The sequence below is a fragment of the Psittacula echo genome (genome assembly GCF_963264785.1).
Source record: "Psittacula echo genome assembly, chromosome: 2".
NCBI classification, from domain to species: Eukaryota; Metazoa; Chordata; class Aves; order Psittaciformes; family Psittacidae; genus Psittacula; species Psittacula echo.
This window is the reverse complement of record NC_137737.1, coordinates 73159816-73184535: the sequence shown is the minus strand read 5'-3', so window position 1 is coordinate 73184535 and position 24720 is coordinate 73159816. Positions and strand designations below refer to the sequence as shown.

Sequence of the window (24720 nt, the reverse complement as noted above, 5' to 3'; positions counted from 1 at the left end):
CTTAACGTGATTTTGAATTTTATAAGTAAAACCAACTTTGGTCTTTTGTGTGATGTGGAAAATTATGTCACTTTTTTCCAAGGAACAGTTGAGTCTGAAAACTTAATGTTGGTGGCACAGAAGTAAAGCATTTAGCAAATGGATAGATACTTTGTCATACATGCCCATCATGGAAATATCAAACCCCAACACCTCTTTCAAACAGTGTAGCTGACAGTGGGTGTGTTGTGTTTTTATATTTTCAGGTTTTATTGCTAATCCATTTGCAAAGATATGAAGAGTATGGGAGATGACACAGTAGTCGGGCTGTTTTCTCTGCTGTGCTATCCAATGAAGTGGTGCTTTTTGAATGACTATCTTTTGTGGCTGGGAGTCAGGTTTGGGAGTCTGGTTGATATAATCAGGTCTGTTGTTTCAGAAAATAGAGAGCTGGGCTGTCAGTGGAGAGTTTCTTTAGGGATCTTGCAGTAGGATTTATTGCTATCTTTTGCTTGGCTTTGGGATTTACTACTATTACATGTTTGTAGGGAATGCCCTTTTTACCACCATACTGTGGGATGTTTCTTCTCAAATGTTTATACTATCCCCCTGCAGTGGGAGCCCTTTCTTCTCTGAGTTACAGTCTTAATACACTTGCATCACTCGTGTTAGGATTTTAATTCCTTCTTCTCACCATGAAAAAAATAGTCCAAATAGTTCTGCTGGATTTCTAGGAATAGTCATAAAAGAATCCTATTCCTCCTCCTCTTGGTCTCTTTTCCTTTGTTCAGCCATCTAGTACTTTTTCCACTCCTCTTTATTAGCAGAGAGGAGCTATGGCGGGAAGAGGGAGTCACGTTCTATAGATTATGAACACTCAGGTAGGATGTAACCTAGTTCTTGAATCCAGGAGTCAGCAGGAGGATGTTGGAACTGTCAATATCAAAGGAAGAGGAAGAAGATGTCTTGTAATTGGGATTCCTTTTGCAGCCTTCTGCAAAGTCCAGAACAAATCCATTGCAAATGGAATTTCCTTATGTAGAACAGTACAAAATAAAGGAGATTTTGGATCGTCTGTTTAATTCCACTTGTTTTCAGTTGTCTGTCTAAATGATCCTGTTCTTTGCTCACAGATCAAGTCAAACTTGATACTCTCTTTAATTCGAGATGTTTGTGGCAAAGCACTAACTCTTGTTTATGTTTCAATTTCTTCACTCTGTTGGAAGAGGTTTTCTTTGATAGTGTGTCAAAGCTTATTGAAGTTCTTGACATTAACTACTGTATTAAATATGAAATATTGCATCCTAAGTTATCTCTCTCTAGTTTATGTGACTGTTCTCTTTTGTCTGGGAATTTTACAGACATGCTGTAAAGCAGCTGCAGTTGGAAACCTGCTGCTGTGTCTTGGAAGCCAGTTGGAGTATCAGTCTTTGTATGTGCTTTCAAACTGCTATTTGGCTAAAGACAGCATAGTGATTCGTCAAGTTTAATATGTCAGAGTGTGCTGATGAGGAACTATTTTAACTGAGGTGATTTGTTTAGTCGGTCTTGTTAAACTGTTTTGACTGTTCAAGCTGATCTGACATATCTGTGCAGAGCCAGGTCTCCTTGCAATCCTACTTAAAGGCAGTTTGTATGCTATTTTATTTTAAGACTGATGTTTTGGCCATAGACAGAAGTACCTACTTTTGTCTGAGGTGTCTTGGGTTTAGCAAAACCTCAGTTTGCTGATTTGTTGCAAACTGAATAGCAATAGCTGGGTACTTTACATTAGCAGAGGTAAACTCTCAAATGTGACAGCATTTCTAAAGTAGAACTGCATATTGCTCAGTGGAGGGAGCACAGTAACTAAGCACTCTAATCTGTGTAGACTGCTTTTTCACCTTGATTTTTGGCTGACTTTGGGGAGTAGGGTACCTATAGCTACCTTAATGAGCAGATTGGCCTCTGGGTATACTAATACCTTCCTGGTTGCATGTGCTCACTGCCACCTAAGCTCAGTATTGAGGAGATGATTTAGACCATAGTCTTGGGGTAAAACACTCAGCAAGAAAGGATCAAGGACTATAACCATCCCTTATGAAAGGGAAGAAGACCCTTTCCCCAGTCCCCAACTTCACAGATCAGACCAAGTCATGCACTTCATGCTGGTCCGTTCCTACTCAGGAATGGATATGGTTGGCAGCATGTGGCTCAAAGCAAAATGTGCTAACCCTAAAAAAATTGAGATTTGTTTCTAAATGCCAAGCTCCTCTAATATTTGTTCCATGGTCCAGTGGTTCCTGAATCTTGAAAGCTCTGTTTTTAGTATAAATGAAAATCAGTAGGTTTGATAATAGAATTTATATGCGTAATGCAGTCTCCTATGGATAAAAGATTAAATCACTTAATAGAGCTTAATATTGTTTACTCCTTGACCTCATTAGGAAAAAATGGAAACTGTACTATCCTCACAAGCCACAAACGCTTCGACACTTTGATCACTGTTCTGATTGCCATTCGTATCGACAGCTGCTCTACTGAAAAGGAAGGGAAACATGAAGCCTGGGAGCTGTGTGCGATATGGTATCACAGTGCAGGACAGCATGAATCTGCATTGTGTGTGATTACCAGACAGTAAATCAGCTGTGCTGTGCCAGAGCCAGAAACCAGTAGCTTTCACACTTGCTGCCTGTTTCCCACTCATTGTAAAGCCCTGCCCTATCACTTGATAGACCTGGAAAGGAAGTGGAGAGGAAGTGAGTGCCACTGCTGGTTCAAAATGTTCCAGGACGACTGGAAAGTTTGAGCAATGGCCTGGGTGAGAAGAACAAGACCTTATTGACAGGGTTCAGTCCTAGTCAAGCCTGTTTCCCATCAACTTCCGAAGTAATCATAGTCTTTCTTTTTTCATCTCATTTGTACTCTCTGGGTCTCCCACTTTCACCTTGTTTTTATTTTATGTATTTATTTACTTTAGTGAACTGAACAACTAAGGAGAATTGGGAAGTTTTCTTCCCTCTGTTCCACCTGTGATGAATACTGGAGGAATTACTAATAAAAAAGTAAAGGTAGTTGTCATCAGCTGCTTTGCCTCCAGAGTTTCCATTTTTGGAGTTTGCATATTCTTTGAATTTCTCCTTTCAGTTGATATACAGAAAATAGACTGTTCCAGTGATTGCATGGCACACATGGTTGGTTGTGTTCCAGACCAACCAGTGTGATAGACTGACGGTTATTGGGTTATGGAACGGTAAAACTGTGTGAACACACACGTATAGATGTAGTGAGGAAGTATGTAAGCTGAGAGTCGCTTTCTTGGTTTCAAGCTTTTCTGGACTAAGAGTTTATGAAACGTACCATAAAGTCATATAGTTTTAATAATGTTGCAATTTTAAACATATAGCAACATGCACCTTGTACACTGCACTGTGCCATTTTGGATAGACTTGTGCATGATTTTCCCATCAATGTAGTAAGCAGTCTCTGCTGGCAGTCCTGCTGGTCTAGGGCCTCCTAGTGCATCTCATATTTCTTCCTTCAGTATGTTACTCTCCTTAGGCTGTCTATGAGATGAGAAAAGCTCATTTAATCTGAGGTGTGAGAGATTTTTCTTTGAGAAACATGCTTGTAAAAAAAAGAACCAGAGAGACGTCTGTTTAGTTTTGCACTTAAATGTCTCTGACTATGATCACAGCAGAGCAGATCCATTAAACAGAGTTTAAGCATGTAAGCATAGGTGGTATGCTATGTTTTTTATGGTCTTTCTGTAGCAAGTCAATTGACTCAGGAATACTCTCAGGTGTTAAAGGAACAAGTTCAAAAAATCAGTGAAAAAGATGCAGACTCTTTGGGCATGGGTAATATTGACTGAATTGGTTAGTGATCACTCTTCTGGAGGGGTAAGCTTTGCTGGGTTTGTGATGGTGTGTACACATTCATAAGCATAATATGTATACACACCAAATATGTCTGATTCCTTATTATATTTTATTTAATAGTCCTGGCAATAGTGATGCCAGGAAAATCATCTTATTTCAGAAAACCATGAGTTTTGAAGTCTCTGAATTTTGCGAGTTTAATAATTTAAGTTTGACAAGGATTTAAAAGAAAGGAAAAAAAAAAAAAGGGGGGGGGGGTGCAAAAAACCCCAACATAAACCACCCAAAACCAGAACAACCCAAACTCTCAACCCTCAATGATATATAAAATGTGAAAGTGGCTTGTGTTCTGTAGTATAAATATACAGTGTGCTAGAGATGTTTTTGAAAACTCAATTGGTCAGGCAGAATAATTGCTGCTTCCAGAGGGCTTGTGGAAGCAGTGCGTGTGCAAGGGAAATGTGAGAGAGACCGAGTGTTACAGAGGCACGTTGGCTTGCAGAGTATGCATAGCTTGACCAATTTTTTTTTTTAGAATGTTTTTCCTTCTCTATGTCCAAAATAGTTCAAATTCAATAACTGTGGTTAGGATATTTTGGAAAGATGTCCCCAGGCACTTCATAATGGAACTTGGGAAGAGATTCAAGAGACGGGAGTTCTCAAACATTATTTGTAAGCAACTTATTTTAAAATATACTGCTTCTTAATATAAAATGAACCAAAAAGTGTCTGTGGGATATTTAGGTTGGTATATAAATCTGGAGAAATCAAAGTATATGCTTGTTACCAATACAGCTCACTGCAATATTTTTTTTTTTTCCCCCTTTTTTGAGACTTTAACCAGCCCAAATCTCTCAGGCCTATTCACTGTGTTTCTAACATTTTTCTTATATCTTACTCTTCCCAGGATGGCTCATACTTGGCTGAGTTCCTGCTGGAAAAAGGCTACGAGGTGAGTGACTCGGTGACCGGCTGCAGGCTGATGGAGTTGACTGGATGCTGCAGCTCCAGCTTCCTCTGCTTCTGTCCTTCCCTGTGTATGTTTTCCACTCCAGCCCTAGATAACAAATCAAAACTCCGGAGAGGAATGTGCAACACGGCCTGTAATCATGCCAGCTTATTGTACTATTTATCATCTAATGTCCACTGGTGGATTCCCTCTTCTCCTCAGGGTATAGCTGCTTTGCATGTTTCCCGCCAACTCAGATAAGCAGCGACCTGTGTGAGCCAAAACTGTAAGGAATTAGGCAATAATTTATGATGCAATGTATCACATAAAGGAATAAGAATCTCTTGTTTGTTCTCTTTTCCCCCCTTCTCTCTCCACTCTAAAGGCCCTTTTATTTTGGCAGTTACACTTCGGCGATGAAAACCTTGCATTTTGCTTTCTCTGTTTAAAAAAGGGGAAAAAGAAAAAAAAAACCCCAAACCAACCATCAAAATATGGTTACATAGTATTATTTTCCACCCCTTTTCTTAGATTAATTGTATCCTTGATTAATATTATTATTTTCATTTACCTTTTCCTTAAAATGAAGGGAGTCTGATTCCTAACTACTTGCTGCAAAAATTTCCCTGGCAAGATCATGTTTTTGGTGACCCAGCAAAGCAACAATCACATTATTATAGTATGATTTGATGATTTTGAATTGTTGTGGGCATATATATAAGAAGGTTTGCCTTCTTAGTCATGAAAGACTCTTCCAAAATGCATGATAATGAAAGGAAAGGGCTGGTCAGATTGATCTGTCTACAATGCAGTATTTTCTGGGGTTTTAGTGAGTTAATGCTTGTTCTAATATTGTATTTTATTACTCCTATTCTAATAGTGCTTTGGAGTTTAGTAAGAGGTCTCTTCTCAGCCAGTGTGTTCTTTCTGTGCTTTTGAGCATGGTTAATCTTACCTTGTTCATTCCATCCTTTCTTCTGGTTTGTTGATTGATCTGCTTATTGATGTGTGTGCTGTAAATTGATTATTTTTACTATTTCTCCATTCCATTTGAGGAAGAGAGATGTCATTGTGATTGCTTCTGCTTCTTTAAAGGCAAAACCACATGCTCTCTCCTAGTCCACAATGAAATTGGGAACTGCTAACTGCAGCTAAAATGAAATATAACCCTTTCCACAGTAGAAAGGTTATAATAATTGTGTGGAGATTTTTTTTTTTTTCTGTTCCTCAACTCTTTTTATTTGCTGGAATTCTTTCCTGTGTTCCCAGTTAAAGAGCTCCGTTCCTGATGAGCTTAACACAAGAATACATGTGATAAGTGATCGCCTCCCTAACAAAGATGATCCGTTTGACTTCTTTAAATAATTTGAATTTTTAAAAAGATCAGTCCGTGTTGAGAAAACCCCACTGCTCTTACATTCTTAACTAGATTAACCAGTTTGCACGCATTTTTGTTTGTCATAAAGTTTGCATTTCACCTGTCCCACGCAGACAAAGGTGTCTTTCATCAGGTTTTTTACGGTTATATCGCTGTCATGGATTAAGCATTTGGCAGGTTTTCTTTCTCTTGTGTGTGCATACCAGAAAAAGGAGTGGGAGGAAAAAAAGAATAGAAAAAAGAAGCTAGGTTTGCATGTTTTCTTGTTATCTCTGGATGCAACAGATTCTCTGGGTCTGTTTGTCTGCTGAAACTTTTTGCAGTCCTGGGGTGATTGTATTTAGCACATCTCATTGGTTAAATGTCGGTATCACCGTCATTCAGCTGACACAAAGCTCTTGCAAGCACCGTCTTTCATCAAGGTTTGAGCTGGCAAGATTTGACTTATTGGTCAATTGTTTGTGTGAACTTGAATTTTAGGGTGACTTCGTTCAGAGATAGATAATTGAGAGCTCAGGAAGACTCTCATCAGGACTTTAAGCCAAAACATTTAATTTTGCTAGAAGAGTTGTAGAGGACTTCACTTCAGTTAGCTTCCTTTAGAATAATTTGATGCTTTAAAACTGCAGTCTGCTTTTTTACTCAGCAAAACAGATGTGCATCTGAGTAATCAAAGTATTTCCAGCATCTTGTGTGAAAGTGAAGTTGTTATAGAAGTTACTTTTTTTGAAAGTGTTTCTCCGTAAACCTTATGTTGCTATAAATTATCCACATAACTTTAACCACATAACTATGAAAATTTATCTTTATAAATTCATTATTTTAAGGAAATTTCTTTTGGCAGGCCATGTTTCTCACTTTCCCATTGATTCTCAAAATGGAAATACTTTAGTTGTGGAAAGTTTAGCACATGAATTGTAGAACAGGGCATGATGTAAGCCTGTTGTGTGGCTGGGCACACAAGATTTTATGCAAAGAAAATTACATCATAAATTTGACTTGCAAGTTGTGAAGATGAAGCTATTCAGCTATTATTAGGGATCTTGCCACAGAATGTCATCCTTACAACAGTCGACTGGTCTCAGTCTGTGGTTGTGCATACCTTTTTATTCAGTCAAGTTTCAGACTCAAGATGGAGTAAGAAGTGTCAATAACCATAGCTTGTGTTATGTGTAAAACAAAAATCCCCAAATAAAACAAAACCACACCAAACCCCCAAAACCTCTCTGTTCCTGCTGGTATATTCTCACAGGTACAAGTTAACATTGAAGTAAGAGAGTAAAGCAATGGCCCAACTCAGCCGAATGTAGGATGCATCAAAGTGTAAAGGATCACTCTCAGAAATAACGGGCAGGGAGAAATGGAGGACAGTCAGATGCTGAAGCTTGATTTCACTTGTGCAAGCACAACTTGTGCAGCTGGTAACCCAAGCTAACATGAATTTTGTCAGCAGGCAGGGGGCTATCTTACATAAGGAAGAAACAGGGTCAGTGTTTGAACAATTTCTCTAATGTATTAGACACAAATGAGCTTTTCATTAATGTTAGTCAGAACCAGTGGGTTTTTTTAGTCTTATTTATCATGGCTGGTTAAAGGAAATACCCAACCTGCGTTTCAGCCTTAAGCTTGCCTGTGTGTCTTGTAACCCACTGGAGAACACTGACTCATGAGGTCCATAAAAAAGCACTGACTGTTCTGGCTGTTCTTCCACCACCCCAGAAAGTGAATAACAGCTGTTTTCTAAAATATTTTGGGGCATTGCAGCTGCTGCGTGTTCTTTCCCCTTGTCTTTTTCTTCTCCACTTCTCTCTTCTCTGCCCTCACTCTCCTTTCCTTAGCCCGATCTCCTGCTGCTGCTTTTTCCATGCCCATCATCTCTGGCTCCAGAAAGACTTCTCTGCAGCCAGGGAGAAGTGGTTATCTCAGGATTCACATATTGCTTCTCCAACTCCAATAGTGCTGACAAGTCTTACTCACTAGGAGATGGTGCTTTAGGGCAGTTCAGTGTTTCCTGTACTGTTTGTGATGCTTGGGCTGCTAGTGGTGTCAACAAGGGAGAAGGTGAAACCACTCAGAGGTATGAAAGTAAATGACAGCATCAGAGCTCACCTCCAACTATTTAGTTATGATTTGGATAATTGTCTGTCTTTAGAAATAGAGACAAGCTCTGATTACCTTATGGAAGGGTTAGGCCTATGTATGTGAAAAGAGAGGTGATGATAATGAACACTTAACGCTTACCTTTTGTATTTCTCCTTGTTCAACCCCTCAGGTGCATGGCATCGTTCGTCGGTCTAGTTCTTTTAATACAGGCCGGATTGAACATCTCTATAAGAACCCACAGGCTCACATTGAAGGAAGTAAGACTTTGTTTTTATATTTAAGGTGACTTTGGGTTTTGGTTTTGTTTTTTTTTTTTTTGGGCGAGGGGTTTGGGTTTTAGTCTGTGGTGTGTGTTGGTGGAGAAAGATCCGCTGGAGCAGGAAGGGAATCCCAGTTTCCTCTATGTAAGTGTTAGTAACAAATAGTTATTTTTAAGCTGTGCTTGATTTAGGGTTGGTTATTTAAAACAAACGAACAAGTAAAAAAGCCACTTGATACCTAAGCTTCCCTTTTCTCTGCTTGTGTTAGCTAGCTGCTCTATCTCAGAAGGAAAGTGATGACTTTCTCTGATAAAAATGTGACACAAAACATAGATATTCTTGTGTGTGTGAGTTACCAAGAGGGGAAAATATGAAAGGGGCCTATAAGGATGCTGGGGAAGGACTCTTCATTTAGGGACTGTAGTGATAGGACAAGGGGTAATGGGTTAAAATGTAAACAGGGGAAATTTAGATTGGATATAAGGAGGAAGTTCTTGACTGTAAGGGTGGTGAGGCACTGGAATGGGTTGCCCAGAGAAGTTGTGAATGCTCCATCCCTGGTGGTGTGCAAGGCTGGGTTGGACAGAGCCTTGGGTGACATGGTTTAGTGTGAGGTGCCCCTGCCCATAGTAGGGGGATTGGAACTTGATGATCTTAAGGTCCATTCCAACCCTAACTATTCTATGATTCTATAAGGAATTGTGTGGAAATGCTGTGACAGTTCACACGTACCTAGGCAGTAGCAATTAGAAAATTGCTGAGTCTGCAAAAAGCTAAAGGAGTTTAAAAACACTGAGCTATCAGAATAGTAAAATGTGGGAGGTTTTGAGGCAGTTATCTTAAGTACTCCGCTTCTGTATCCTCATGAGTTTCTTAGTGCCTGATGGAGGTGAAGGCTTGGGGACGGCCTGCATGACAGCATGAATAAGACATGGTCAGTTCCTACTGATGACAGGAGGAATGAATCTTCTGAATTTCTGCACCCAAGGAAATGAATACCATTTTTTTTTTCTAAAGGAAAGGCCTTGTTTTTGGAAATTAGCTAACAACTTACTGTATTCTATGATTCTATTCTGTTACGACGATAATTTTGGAAGCTAAAATTATTGCCTTCAGTGTACGCTTTGCAAAAATTGTTTTGAGTACTTTAAGAAGGTTAACTGGTCACTTAATGAGAAGCTCAAATGTTGGATGGCTCCAGTTCAGCAGGATTGAGCATTTTAACAAGCATATAGTTCTCTAAACTATTCATATTTTGTAGACTTGTACAGAATGACAGTGTCCTAAATAGTCCAATTTAAGTTATTATTAACACTAAATATCTCTATGCCGTCTCATGTATTTTTAAGTCTGCTTCCCCCATGGTTGAAGAGAGCCTAATTTTATCAAATTGTAAGATATAATGCAACTTTTAGAGTTCACTTGATCATTACTTGTAATTTAAAAAAAGAAAAAAACACATCCTAAACCTGTGGATAGTTACTACTTACTGTACATTGCTCCTTAAAATAGCTGGTTGAGAGAAGGGTAAAATTGAATAAAGTATCTTCGTGAAGAATACTGAAACCTGTGCTTCTGTCAAGGACAGTGCAAGGGCTGTGTTTCCTGTGAATTATATTCAGGGCTTACAAGGTAAAATGAAGCAAGACAAATCAAATAGGAACCTGTGCATTGTGAGGACCATCGTGTGACTATGAAAAGTGATTTGAAAAGGCAATGCAGATCATGATCAATATGTAAATGAGCGTTTAAGGAAAGGCATGGAATAAAAGAAAAGAAAGCGGACCTTAAATGTTTTTCCTCACTTTTTATCTAATTTTCGTTTAACTGAGGAATGCAGCCATATGAATGGGAGGAGGAGAAGGAATTGGACTTGGAATCTCAGGAAAAGCTGCTCCATGGAAACTGTTTGGAAACAATGGGTTTCCAGGCAGTGCTGGAGGAAGCGAAGAAGCAATAGTGGTTGATGTGAGCAAACCCTAATTTTGTCTTTGCTGTATGTGTTCTTCCCATGAGGAATTGATTACACAGTGCATGATGATGATCTTCCTAGACAGTGAACCTCTTTATATAAAAAAATAATAGGGAGAACAAGAAGGAAAACAAGCTGGTTCCTGAAGCAAGCCCTTCAGCTATTGCTTGCTAAGGTTTATAGATTGGATAATACTGCTAAACCCCAAAGGTTTTGACATTTAACCTGTGTTTATAAATCTTTGTACCAAATAAACTCCATTTCTAGTAAGCCTTTCCACTTAGCCTATTACTCCTGAAGGACCTCTTTTTCATCAGTCAGAAAATGAATGAAGCATCATGTTCCCATTCAGAAAAGCCGTTTTGGACAAGAACCTTTAAAGACTTGATTGTAGACCAAAATGGGTATTACCCTCCCATGACTACCTTAAATTTAAAGCTCTCAAAGGGGATTTCTGATGCTTGGCTTATCGTGGCTGGCAGCCCACCTTCCCTGGGAAGCTCTGAGACTGCTCTCTGGCCTGGGAATGGTGTCAGAACTGAATGTGTCTGGTGTAGGAAGAGAGAGCCTGACTGTCTTTCCTGCTCAGCTGCTGCTTAGGCTGGAGAGGAACCAGTTGTTCTTTCAGACCCTAAGGCTTCCAGAGAGCTGCTGCTGCTCCCTGGACCTCTTATAACAATGTCATCTGCTCCATTCTCTCTGAAAGGATGGCTAAGCTGGCAAGGTGATTTTATTTAACTCCCAGCCAAGGTTAGCAGCAGCAGAAGAGGGTCTCCTGTTGCCTAGGGGAAGCTTTCTTTTCTGGTAAAGAAAGGGTAGTGGATTTGGCCTCTTCCCTGTTCCCACCAGCCCAGAGAGTTCTTAAAAAAGGTGTTAACTGCTGTCAGAGATATAGGTTAGTTAGTGCTTACTCTGGGTGTCTATTTAGCATTGCAAGAAAAATGCAGCAGTTAAGGTGGTCTGGACACCAACAGTATTGAAGATTGCAGGTTAAAATCAATATCAGAGTAGTTTTATCCTGTAACCATTTGGGATCTTGTGCATGCTGTGGCCCACAGGCAGAACTGGTTTCATGCATTGAATTTCATTTGGAAAGCAGGAAAGTTGCATTCCATACAAGTGGAAATGAAGTGTTATACCAGCAGTTTGTATAGGACTGATGGCAATAAGGCAGCCCCCACCATGGATAATCAATGTGTATACACAAAAGGGGTCATAACCTGCTTGCCAGCATACATACTTAATCACAGTTATCTCTCTTTTGAAAGAGTTGCACTACCATTCCCTTATTTATTAGTCACAACTTCATATGGGTCTTGAAGACCTTTCAGAACTGTCCTTTTTCAAGCAATGCAGATGTAAAAGCAAATTTGAAGAATACACTGTGACCTGCTGTTCTGTATCACTTCATCAACCTGGAAGGCCTCAAGCACATGTTAGATAGGAATGTGCAGAGCTGAACACCTGAGAACTGTGTGATCTGTACTTCCTTGCTGCCTTAAACTGTTAAAAACGACAACAAAAAAAGCATACCATAAGAAAAGCTGGTCTCATGCTCTTACCTACTTTCTCACACTCAGATTGGAAAGTAACTCAATCAGGAAAGAAAAAATAACAGTTCTAGATGATCTTAAGGTCCTTTCCAACCCTAACTATTCTATGATTCTATGACTGACTTAGCTAACCACATTTGACATTTTCCTGTGTAGTATCATGAAGTATGTTTCATTGACAGTTACAATGTTCTCTGAAATTCCTTTTTGGTGTTTATTGATAGTTTTAAATGGGAAAACAATAGTAATATATGCAGCACGTAGTACTGTAATGTTACTTTAATGTTCATCTTGTAGTTGTATCAGACATTTTTGTTGTGTTGTGAAATTATTTACAGTAAGGAACATAAACATGTATGACATTTTGGGAAGGAGGAAAAAGCTATTGGAGCATGCTTAAGTAATTAAAAGTCTTTGTGAGTGATATTAGAAACCTTAATTAAAATAATGTGAGGGTTTGTGACTGAAATTCTATATATGACATTGTTCTAATTTATACTACCTGAGTTAATGAAGTGTAAACTATTAAACAAATGATATAAGTGCTGCTAGATAAATCAGATTATTGAAAAGAGAATTTGAAGTGGTAGTTATTACTTCTGCAAGGAAATATATTTTGTGCTTAAAGCACAGAAAAACAACAAGCAAAACTTTGTTCAGCTGGTGATCTTTTAACTTTTTCCAGTAAATGTTTACTTGGATTTTAAACCTGGAATAGCATTTGGACCAAAAATTGCTGTACTGTTCTGGGACTAAAGTGTATTAACTCTGTGTTCTTAAACTCTGAAGACATGAAGCTGCACTATGGTGATCTCACAGACAGCACCTGCCTGGTGAAGATCATTAATGAAGTCAAACCCACTGAGATATACAACCTGGGAGCTCAGAGCCATGTCAAGGTGAGTAGCTTCTAGCACTGAGAATTATGAATATGCATTGGCAGTGGCATACTGCTTTAATTATTTTAGACTGCAGCATTTGTAGCTGTTTTAACAACTGCTAACTTTAGCAGGTAAACACTGCCTTAAATCCAGATAGTTGTTTGCTGCAGTGCTGTATTACTGTATGAGTCTTGCTACTAAAAATATATTAAGATGTTGGATTAAGTAAGGCTAAGTTGTCATTATCAACAAAACCTACAGGTTTAAAAATGTGATTTTTTTTCTACCATTTGAAACAACTTCTGTTGTGGAGTTTGCTGCTGATCAGTCCTAGTGGAGAAGTTTTTTAGTGTTGTTAGGTCAAATGGTTCTTAGAAACACATTATTCTGTTTGCATTAAAATCAGTAGATGTTATCAGAGCGTATCACTTCTAGTCTATCACTATACCAGTTTTCATTCAGGTGGTATTCTTTGAAAGATTGACCAACAAATAGAGAAAACAGCTTTGCTCCTACTAGTGGTATTATAAAATTTCTGGATTTTTGGTTGGCAAAAAGTTACAGAAACTGAAACAAAAGGACTTGCTGAAGATGGGTAACATGACCCTGCAAGCCTGTTTCATCATAAGGAAAAAATGAACAATAATAGAGAGGGTAACTTTAATTTGTATTTTACATATGTTAAGCCATATTGCTGTCTCATGGAAAAGCTTGGTCTATTAACAGGTGATCTCTATTTACTTGTGAAAATGTTGTTCATGCCCCGATTCATGATTGCAAGCTGAAACTGATGGCCAGGCAGCAAATTCTCTTTAAAATAAATTGTGTGTCAGTGTTATCTCCTGTCCTTATTGTGTGTGATGTGAATGTATTCTTAACTGGTAATTATCCGATTTCTCCCTGCTAAACATTAGTCTCTGGTTTGTTTTTTTAGCTGAGGAGCAGCAGTATAAGAACAAGGCTGCATGAGTCCAAGGGCAGCTTTGGTCCAGATGCAATTTAAGTGCTGCTTTGCAGGGTGAAACCTGAGCCAGCAAACGTTGCTGGGTATTTGCAGTCCACAGCTAAATGTTCCATCATTTCTTTTCTTGAACAAGTGCATTGGATAACAATCTACAGGGAAAATACTTGTGTCCCTTAGGTGGTGTTAGGATGTTACTAATATTCTAGTCCTGACCTATCTCCATGTGGCTGCTGCAGCTGCTAACAGCTCAAATCACAGTGCTCCAGTGGGAGGGCATAAAGGGGTGGTGGGGGGGATGCTGCTATAGGTTCTTGCATGACATTGCCATGAGCTCTGGGAAAGTTTATTCCTCAAGTATCTCACTGCATGAACATTTTGAACCAATGCAGATCAGACACTTAGTCTTGGCTTTTGGACATCTCGTGTGCCTTAGGGATACAACGAGCACAGTGAGGAGCCATCAAAATGGCTGTCTTAGAAGCTAGCTTGAATGTGGCAGTCCAATAGTTAAGCAATGTTTGGAGTCCTACTGGAAGTCTAGACGGACTGCAGGGTGTGCTTATTATGCTTCCTATCATCTCCAGTAATCCTTCTGTTCTTACAGTTGAGGAGAGAACCTAGGCACCCCAAGTCTGTTGACTTGAGGTAGTTAGGGAACTTGACTATAGTACTTTAAGTTGGACTTAAAAGCAGTTCAAAAGTGCATTTTGAAACAATTCCCAATGTTAGAAGAGGGAATTAGAACTTGGTGATCTGTTAGGGGTAAATGTCTTCAGCAGATACCTGAACAGCTCTTACCACTTTGGTATGTAAACTTACTGGTTTTGCCTTTGTGCATTGTGTTTAGGGAAGGAGGGAAAAGAACTTCTGATCTTAGCTTGCTTCGCATTCTGGTGACTTTGAACCAGTGACGTGTTCAGTATTTTTTGGTGGTGTTTGTGTTGGCTTGTGTTTATGCAGAATAAAGTTTTCTATCACTCTCACTTCCAGTTAGTTTATATGAGCTGTGCTGAAATGAAGGAAAATAAAATAATAGGAAGTTGGTCTGGTTTCCTGTAGGAAACCAATGAAGATGAAATTGGTTCTTGGAATGAGCCCACAGTAGTCTGGGAAATACTGTCAGAGAAGACGTTTTTCTGAATCATAAATAGTGAGGACTATGACTCATGAAGTAGGTCACTGAGAGGCTGATCTGATCTTGTTCATGGGAGAAAGTGAGAGAAGACTTAAACTTGCTCCTTATTAAAAACAGTAAACTTAACAGAATGATATCATCAGTAGGAACAAATTATCCAGTGTGTGTTCCTGTCTGTTTTGGTAGGAAATAGGGATTAGCTCTTTGCACTGTAGCTTCTCTATTGGATGTTCAGAAAACAGTAGCACATTCACTTCAGAGTTACTAAGTAAACAGTTTAGCCTCGTTTTTTCTCTCCAGTCTTTACATGTTCTGCTGCTTTGGCTTTTGGTTCTTTGGGAATCCAGTGCATTGACTATGATTTGCCATTACTGTGTATCAGCAGCATGCAGATTGCTTAGTCTAAATTGTGGTACGTAACTCTATACTCATATACTTCTATCTGTTGAATGTCTTGAAAAACAATTATCCAAATGTTAGGTAGGCTAAAATATATTAAAGTCTCTTCTTGCACAGTATTTCAGTAGATGTGCGCACACACACACACAGATGTGAACTTGTAACTTTTTTTTTTCTGAAGGAAAAGTGATTTCATCAGTATTTGACTGACCTGTAAGATTTTTTTTGAGTTCTGTTGAACTGGTGAAGTTGGTAAATATTTTTTTTTATAAATTTCTGAAGCAAAAAGGCAGTGCAACCTTAATAAAAGATTACTTGCTTTCAGCACTTGAAAGTTATTGCACTTAGCAGTTAAACATAATAGGACTGAAGAAACAGCTCCAGTTTTATGGCTATTGCTGTCCTAGCCATCATGTAAATAGCCTAATAAATTTGGGTGTAGTGCAGATAGCCACAATTGCCTAGTTTACTTCTTTAAATCTTATTGTGTAGTAGAAAGTTATTTTGCCTACTTACTGCTGGCATTTGTTGCCAGAAATTTTATAGCACATGTATTTTATGAGTTCTTCTTTAGTTTAGGGATATTAAAGTTCTATTTAGTTTTAAGTTCTTGCGGACATGTGGGTGCCTAGAATCTCATGGGAATTAAGTTTAAGAAGCAAAGCCTACCTGAAAGGTGAAATGTAAAAATCAAGGGGCTCTTTTCATATAACCCCTCATTTGACTAAAGATCCCTTTACACTTGTCTACTGAACTCAGCTTTTATCTTCTCTATTTCTCCTTATGTATTTCTGTGCTCTCCAAAGAGAAGGCCCTCAGTCTTGGAGGCCTTTAGACTCCTCTTTCCTAATGCTGGCAAAGTGAAAGACCTTACTAATTTCTGATTATTTTGTGGTTTTATCTGCATCAAATACTGATCCCTAATTGCTGTGAACCAAACATATTATGAACTACTACTTCATTTCAACACTGTACCTGTTAATGTGACTGTCTGTTTTCACACTGCATGGAGAGTGAAGTGGCAGTAGGGGAGAGGAATAAATAAAAGAAATAGCAACAACATCTTCAGAGCCCATGGACTAAAATTCCACCTTATGTAAAAACCTGTGCTCACCTGTGGCTGTGCTGCATCCTAAAGTTACACATTGCATGCTGGGCGGTAGGAAAGTGGGATTGCTGCGGTGAGAAGAAAATTGAAGTACACAAGCAAGAGTTATCATATAAACTTATAAGAATCACAGAATGGCTGAAGGTTGGAAGGGACCTCTGGAGACTGTGTAGTCCTAGCTCCTTACGCAAAGAAGAGTCAGCTAGAGCAGGTTGCAAAGGACTTTGTCCATTGAAATTTTAAGTAGGATAGAGACTCCATAGCCCCCCTGAACAACCTGTTCCTTCATCTTTGCAGTTCCATCACCCTCACAGTAAAAAAAAAAACAAAAACACAACACCTACCACCACAAAGTTTTTCATATTTTTCAATGGCATTTCCTGTATTTCACTTTTTGCCCTTTGCCTCACCTCCTATCACTGGTTGCCACTGAGAAGAGTTTGCCTGGGTCATCTATATTCTTCCCAACACCCATCAGGTATTTTTACACACATCAGTCAGAGCCCCATCTGAGCCTTCTCCAGGCAAACAAGCACAGCTCTAAACCGCTCTTCACATGCCAGATGGTCAAATCCTTCAGCCCATTGTGGGTCTGTTATGTCAGTACATAATTCTGGCACCCTAGAATTCACAGTGCGGTCACCACTCAGCACTGTAGAGGCAAAAGAACACCTCCTTGCTCTTCTGGTGACACTTAATGCAGCTGAAGATGCAGTTGGCCTTTGCTAGCTTGTGGCCAACTTGGTGTCATGTGTGAACCCCATGCCCTTTCCTGCCAAGCTCATAATCACTGCAGCTAAGGCTGCCATGACTGTAAGAGTTGAATATTCATAGCATTTTGCCTTGTAAGCTGTTTAGTCACCTGTATTTGGAGGTTATCAATGCATTCCAGAAACCTCCTGGATTGTGCGTAGCCTGCTGCGTTGTCCCTGTAGCAGATATTGGGATGGTTTAAGTCCCTCATGAGGACTAGGTTCTATGAATATGAGGGTTTTTTTCCCAATATCTGAGGAAAGCCTTTAGTGCTTCATCATCATGTTGCAAAACCTGTTTGCTTCCCTGGACTCCTCCTGGTCCAAAGAGCATGAATGCTATGGTAAACAAGTGGTCTTTTTCATTTCCCAGTGTATTCTTTTATGGGATGCTTCTTCCTGCAGTTGTAACTATGGTTTTGAACCATTGTGGGGGGCGGGAGATGGTGCTGTGCAACTGGAAGGTGCGGAAGCAGTGTCCGGGACACGGCATGGAAGCTGGCATCCTTCTGTTTAGGACACAGTTCAGATAATTAAAAATATCTGTTGCTGACTTTTTCCTGCAGTCTCCTTTCCTCATCCCCTTTCTACCCGTGCAGTTAGGATAGTTGAAAATCATCTATGAGAAAGTCTGTTTAGGAGAGAACTGAGTCACTCTCAGGCAGTCTCATGTGGAGAAGGTACTTCCACTGCCTGTATCCAGTGAGTGCTTATCTATGAAGAAAGCCAAGGCACAAGCTTAAATAACTCATTCCAAAATGAAGCCAGACCTGAGAACGGAAGTCTTCTGGTTGTTGAGTTCTGGAATCCTTCCTTTCGAGGTCTGTCCTTGAGCCATTCAATAGCCAGATTGGGCAATGTGCCCTCCTTACAGAAGAGCTTTCTATTAGGGTCCTTTCTTTGAAAACCCTTCAATTTGGTTTGGTTTAGCTTTAATCATTTCAGTAACACTGAAGTAAAATAGCTTCTAGTGATTGCTGCCATTGTCTATTTGGTTGATTAGCTCTGAACATTGTTCCTTGTGTTGGAGATGTGTTTTGTTATTGCCATAAAGTCCATACATTAAACAGGGATCTTCACAAGAAGTTTGTAGCGTGGATTTTTTTTTTTATCATGGTAGATACCTATTTGTAATCATAATGATGCTGCTTACTTGCTTACATGGTAACTGTACTTAACTAGTTTGGTTCTGATTCTCCAATACTTCCTTCTGGGAAAAGGGTTTTTTTTGTTTTGGTTTGGTTTTTTTTTTGGGGGGGGAGGTTGTTTGGGTTTTTTCATTTGTTTTTGTTTTTTTGGGTTTTTTAATTTTGTACAATCTTGCTTATATAAAACTGCAGGTTAAATAATTCAAGGAATTAATTGTAAAACTTTTCTACTATTGCATTAGTAGCAAGGCTTAGAATTGTGTATTACAACTTGCATAACAAATGTTTTATATACTGTACCTCATGGTTACTATCACTCAGTATACATTGTTGTACTGTTACATTATTGCACGGGTTTTAAGATTATTATGAATAAAGAACTGGCTGGATGGCCGCACGCAAAGAGTTGTGGTCAATGGCTCGATGTCCGGCTGGAGACCGGTAACGAGTGGTGTCCCTCAGGGATCGGTGTTGGGACCGGTCTTGTTCAACATCTTTGTCGATGACATGGACAGTGGGACGGAGTGCGCCCTCAGCAAGTTTGCTGATGACACCAAGCTGTGTGGTTCGGTTGATACAACGGAGGGAAGGGATGCCATCCAGAGGGACCTTGACACGCTTGTGAGGTGGGCTGATGCCAACCTTATGAAGTTTAACCATGCCAAGTGCAAGGTCCTACACCTGGGTGGGAGCAATCCCAGGCACAGCTACAGGTTGGGCAGAGAAGAGATTCAGAGCAGCCCTGAAGAGAAGGACTTGGGGGTGTTGGTCAATGAGAAAATGAACATGAGCCGGCTTCAGTGTGCGCTCGCAGCCCAGAAAGCCAACTGTATCCTGGGCTGCCTCAAGAGGAGCGTGACCAGCAGGTCGAAGGAGGTGATCCTGCCCCTCTACTACTCTGCTCTTGTGAGACCTTACTTGGAGTATTGTTTGCGGTTCTGGTGTCCTCAACATAAAAAGGACATGGAACTGTTGGAACAAGTCCAGAGGAGGGCCACGAGGATGATCAGGGGACTGGAGCACCTCCCGTATGGAGACAGGCTGAGAAAGTTGGGGCTGTTCAGGCTGGAGAAGAGAAGGCTGCGTGGAGACCTCAGAGCAGCCTTCCAGTACCTGAAGGGGGCCTACAAGGATGCTGGGGAGGGACTATTCATCAGGGACTGTAGTGACAGGACAAGGGGTAATGGGTTAAAACTTCAACAGGGGAAGTTTAGATTGGATCTAAGGAAGAAATTCTTTACTGAGAGGGTGGTGAGGCACTGGAATGGGTTGCCCAGGGAGGTTGTGAATGCTCCATCCTTGGCGGTGTTCAAGGCCAGGTTGGATGAGGCCTTGGGTGACATGGTTTAGTGTGGGGTGTCCCTGCCCATGGCAGGGGGGTTGGAACTAGATGATCTTAAGGTCCTTTCCAACCCTAACTATTCTATGATTCTATGAATAGCGCAGAATCCTGCAGCTTCTGAAAAAATTGATGGATTTTTTGTGTGTGTGTGTTTTATAAAACAAGCGGTTTGGCTTTTCAGTATAGCAGTGTAAAGAATATTAGCAGCACTCTGAGATGCAGTAAGACTTACTCATAGGCAAAAATAAGCTTAACAAACCTTAATTTTATGGAGTTAGAGAATTTTATTGTTATGCTTTATAGAATATTTTATTGTCTCAAGATGATATCAAATTACCTCTAATTTAGCATATAGGGTAGTTCATTTTATTAGCCAAACAGTGAGTTTCCAAACCTGATTTGTGCTATAAAAGACTATAAGTGTAGAACCTGCTGCCCTAGCATACATCTGATTAGTGTATGATCCCTGTATGGGCCTGTGGTACTGTGTTCTATGACGTGCTTGGATACCTGTTCATTTCTCATCATCTGTTTACTGGTGGTGGCAGCTTGCAACATCAGCCTCATGAACATAATATCACTAAAAAATTTTTATGCAAACCAGGAAATTCTGTATTTGCACAGTGCTTCACATGATGGTGTCTTGGTCCTTAGCCAGTGCAATTAGGCGCACTGCTCTAATTATTAAAGAATAAAAATTAGCTGATCTATCTTCTGTCCTGCAGAATACTTTACTGCTATTGCTTTTGCTGGTATCATCCAGGCTATGATCCTGAAAGGTGCTGAACAGCCTTACTGTATGTAGCTCAGCAAACCCCTTTTACTTCACACTGTTGGAGTTGCTTGTGTGCTTTCCTGGGGTTTGTTCAGGATGCTGTGTCCTTTTGGGATGGAGTGCACCAGAGGGCAGAATAAGCCTCTTGAGCATTTCTTTCAAATTGTTGTATGTGGTGTTCTGCTGTGTGTAGTTTAAACACTTTCAGTAATATAATTCCTTTTAAGCAATCAAGTTTAAGGTACTTTTACACTTCAATTATCCAGAGCAATGTTTTAAATATAATACTTGCAGTACCTGTTCAAACAGATTTTGTGAGTGGCCTAAGAAGAAAGGTAATTCCAGTAATGGCTTGCAATTGGAACTTGTATGTCTCTTCTCACTAAATGCTTATGGCAACTTTACACAATCTTTGTAAATGCAGCTTGTATTGTCAGGCTAAATAGATTTAAACCCAATTGTTCCTAAGGAACTTAATGCAACTTTTAATTTTATAAGGCAGATTAGCTTTAATAGTTAAATACATATATTGTGGCTGCAAATGCTCTGAATACATAAAAAGAACAATGGAATAACACACTCAGTGGTACTAGTATCTATTAGCAAATACAAGCATTAACAAATTGCTCCCCAAAACCAACAAGAAAATTAAGGTATTCTGTTTATGGTTATCTTTTAATACCACAGAAGATAGCACATGACTTCTGCTTCGGGCTGACATTGCGTCTGTGTCCTCCTATTCCACCTTTCTCATTTTCTCCTTACCTGCCCTTTCCCTCCCTCAACAACCCCACTCCTTTTCTTCTCTGATGTAGGGTATCCCCCCCCCCCGGAAAAATACACACGAGTTTATATGCTTTTTGGATCACAGTGACCTTACTTATAGTTTGTGTGACTAACTTGCGATGTTTTTGCTTTTCTTTTTTAATCTTTCCTTTTGTTATTTTTTCATATGGATCATTTCCAGGGTAAATACTGAAGCACATTTCTACCAGTGTGTTACTTAAGTGAATTACGAAGGCAACCATGTAAAAAAATGAAAGTATATGACTACTTAATCAGGGATGTGAAAAGGACCCAGCTAAGCCCTGAAACAGGACTGTTTCATATGGCTTGGTAATTAAAGAGCAGAATATAGGCTCTTGTGAATCTGTAACTGAAGGTTACAGATTCCTTTAGATCTTTTTTGCAGCTTTGGTGGGTGTCTCTTGCATGAAGTTTTACAAATGCAACTTAGGGACTTTTTTTAGCTGCTGTTCCTGTGTTGTGCAGTTATGTACAAAGCAGGCTGAACACTGTGATAAATGAAGTGGCGTTTATCTTCGTGACCCTGCTGACGGATAAAGTACCACCTCCTTCATCTCATGCTTTGTGTGTGGTTTCTGCTTTAAGGCTCAGTAATTTGACTTCCTAACTGACTCCTGGATTTTAAGTCTGCTGCAATGCAGGGAAGGCAGGCAGCTGGTGAATCCATGTTCATTCAATGCCATGGCCCCAGATAGGTCTGGATAGCTGTTGAAGTCATGCCCTTGATGAGCTCTTTTGCTACATAATTGCATTACAAATATTAAAATAGTTGCTTTAAAACAAACTTTAGAACTGGCCTCTCGTTTGAGGTTATGAATGGAAGAAGGTTGTTAAATTGGATTCCCTTTTAGAGAAGGGTGGTTTATTCTCTAATTATGGTTTTATTGCCAAGAACCAAATCTCTGCTGTAGTTGTAGCTATTTTGAAGTGCAAAAGTAAATGCTGAAGTGATTTCTACATCGAGGCGGGAGTGGGGAGGAAGGATCAAAAACTTCCCTAGTAGTATTTTTCCAACAGCTGCTGCAGGGGAAGAGAAAGCTGGGGAAAAGGGACGGCAGAACCAGTTGCGGCATTCACAGCGTTGTATTTTTTATGTCAAATAGATGGCAGCAGAGCGTTGTACACAATGAAGCAGCTCCATCCTGAAATGGGAATGAGAGGGGAATGACACTTCAATCTGACTTGTATCAACTTCAGCCTTGAACGTCTTGTTAGGCATAAAATAGGAAAGAAAGCTACTATTGATAATGCAGGCGCATAAAGGATGAAGAAGGGTATGAGATGCTATAAAGTACTGAATTTCTGGAATAGTCCCAGGTGGCAAAACTTAATCTTTTAAGGTATGTCATCCACTCATGCAACATGATTGAAATCAGCTAACATAATATGCATGTCAAAATAAAGAGACAGAAGGAAAAAGAAAGTATTCACAAGTTGCAACTGAAAGTGATATACAGCTGCCTTGGGGTACTGTAGGAGTTGGCCAGAATGCCTATTTCTTAGTTAAGCGAGTTAGAGAAAGGAAATGTCAGTCCTCATTCAGGCAAGCATTCTTTGGTAAAGTTTGCTCAAATGTCAGTGTTTTTAGAAAAAGAGCTGCAGTCTGTTCTGCTCTGATCCCCAAAATTAGGTTTGCTAATAAAATGGGTCAAACTGCAGATTCGTCTCTAGAAGTGTTTGATTAATAAAAGTAGCACAGTGTTTGACTTGGTATTTATTAAGTAGAAAATTAATGGCTGCAAAATAGCTGCAGTCATCTAGGCATTAACATATATTGTTGTATGCTCATCTGCATCTAAAATTTTGTAGTAGGATGATCCCAAAATAAAAGGTGGAATTGAAGCTTTGATGTCAATGGTTGCTCAGGACCGGGATTTAAAGATATCATAGTAGGATGATAGAAAAGAAGTTGAGGAATTATTATTCTAGTGTGACTAGAGTAGTCTAGAAATTATGTCAAGGCTGTAATTGTTGATGTGGGATGCTATCTTAGAGCTACAAGACATTTTCTTTCTGTTACAGCTCTGAGGGCAACCATCCTGGCTGAGCATTAGCCTTACGGTTTACATTTCTGATGGACCTCATTAGGGTTTTACTTTCTGTAAACAAATGCTTTTTAACCCAGTTGCCTGAAAAATTGTTACAATAACTTGGTGATACCTGGCAGGTTTCTATTTTGCTCATACAATGTTTCGTTTTCAGAAATTTGATATTTTAGTGATCCATCCACCCCCTTCAGCAGGCTATTTGAAAACCAACCCACCATGTAATTTATTTCTTACAGGTTTAAAGAAAAGCGTATTTGATTTATTTGAAGTGTTGTAGCTCATGCTAGCTGCTACAGTTTACTGAGATCTGAGGGTAATGCAGCACTACAGAAGAGTAGGTGATTTTCAGTATCGTTCATTGTATACTATAGAAAGTGCTAATATAATAACTAACTTCTGGAGCTTTCTCTTTATGGCTAAATTACTGTTCGTGCAGCTGTATGAGTGGGTCTGCATGTGTTTTGGTTTGGGTTTTTTTGTATTTTATTGGTTTTTAATGTTTTAAAATGAAAGTGACAATTTAAAGGAGAATGTTGATGTAACAGTTATATGCAATATCTGCTATTCAAACACTGGTAAAGCACTGCTATTAAATGGAGGAAATACATGTGATTTGTTGGATGAGTAATAATATGAAGCTGTCTTAATCCATTTTTTTTCTGTTGCTAAGTATGGACTTAATTTGGTATATCATGTTTTTAGACTTTTATTGTGCTTCTGAACATCCTTTTGCGGAGGCATATTAAACTCTTGGAAGAAACAATGTGGTTGTGCTTTTATACTTTTAGAAATAATTTATTAAATTGCTGTTCTAAACATTAGAAATGGAATCTATGAAAAATCTGAATAAGCAGTTACGCATGCATTGCATTGATTATTCAGATAAATTAGGTTGGCAAAACAAACTTCTTAAAATAAGCAGTTTCAAAACTCTCTTTGTAATTCTTCTTGGGGCTAAGTGCTACAGACTCCTATTTAAGCCAAACCTCAGTGAAATAAGTGTTTGCGAGGGGGTTGGTGGGGAGGGAGGGTTGTTGTTGTCTCTTGCCTCTTTTCCATTGAGGTAAGGATATTAGCTTGAATGACATCATTTAATTTTCTCAATTTTGAAATGGTGTATTTGCATAACAAAGCAGTATTTCTTTTTTCCTTTAGGTTTATTAGGACTGTTGGGGTTTATGTGTGTGTGCATGTTTCTGGTCTTCTTGCTGAGTAACACTACATTTGTTCTTTGTTCTGTGTAAGTTTGGCTTTGTGGTTTATGCAGCTTTAAAAATGTATGTGTATCCTCTCGACTTCCTTCATCT

The 24720-nt window shown here is 39.4% G+C and overlaps 1 protein-coding gene across 1 annotated transcript in view; it reads left to right on the top strand.

Annotated features, from left to right (window-relative positions):
• GMDS (GDP-mannose 4,6-dehydratase) overlaps positions 1 to 24720 on the top strand; it is a gene marked incomplete at its 5' end in the record, with an annotated part of 421709 nt that overhangs the window by 58328 nt on the left and 338661 nt on the right. The window contains 3 exons of the mRNA XM_080610674.1: positions 4747 to 4791; positions 8439 to 8526; positions 12844 to 12953. Coding sequence (XP_080466800.1) covers positions 4747 to 4791; positions 8439 to 8526; positions 12844 to 12953 — 243 coding nt within the window. The remainder of the gene's footprint in view (positions 1 to 4746; positions 4792 to 8438; positions 8527 to 12843; positions 12954 to 24720) is intronic.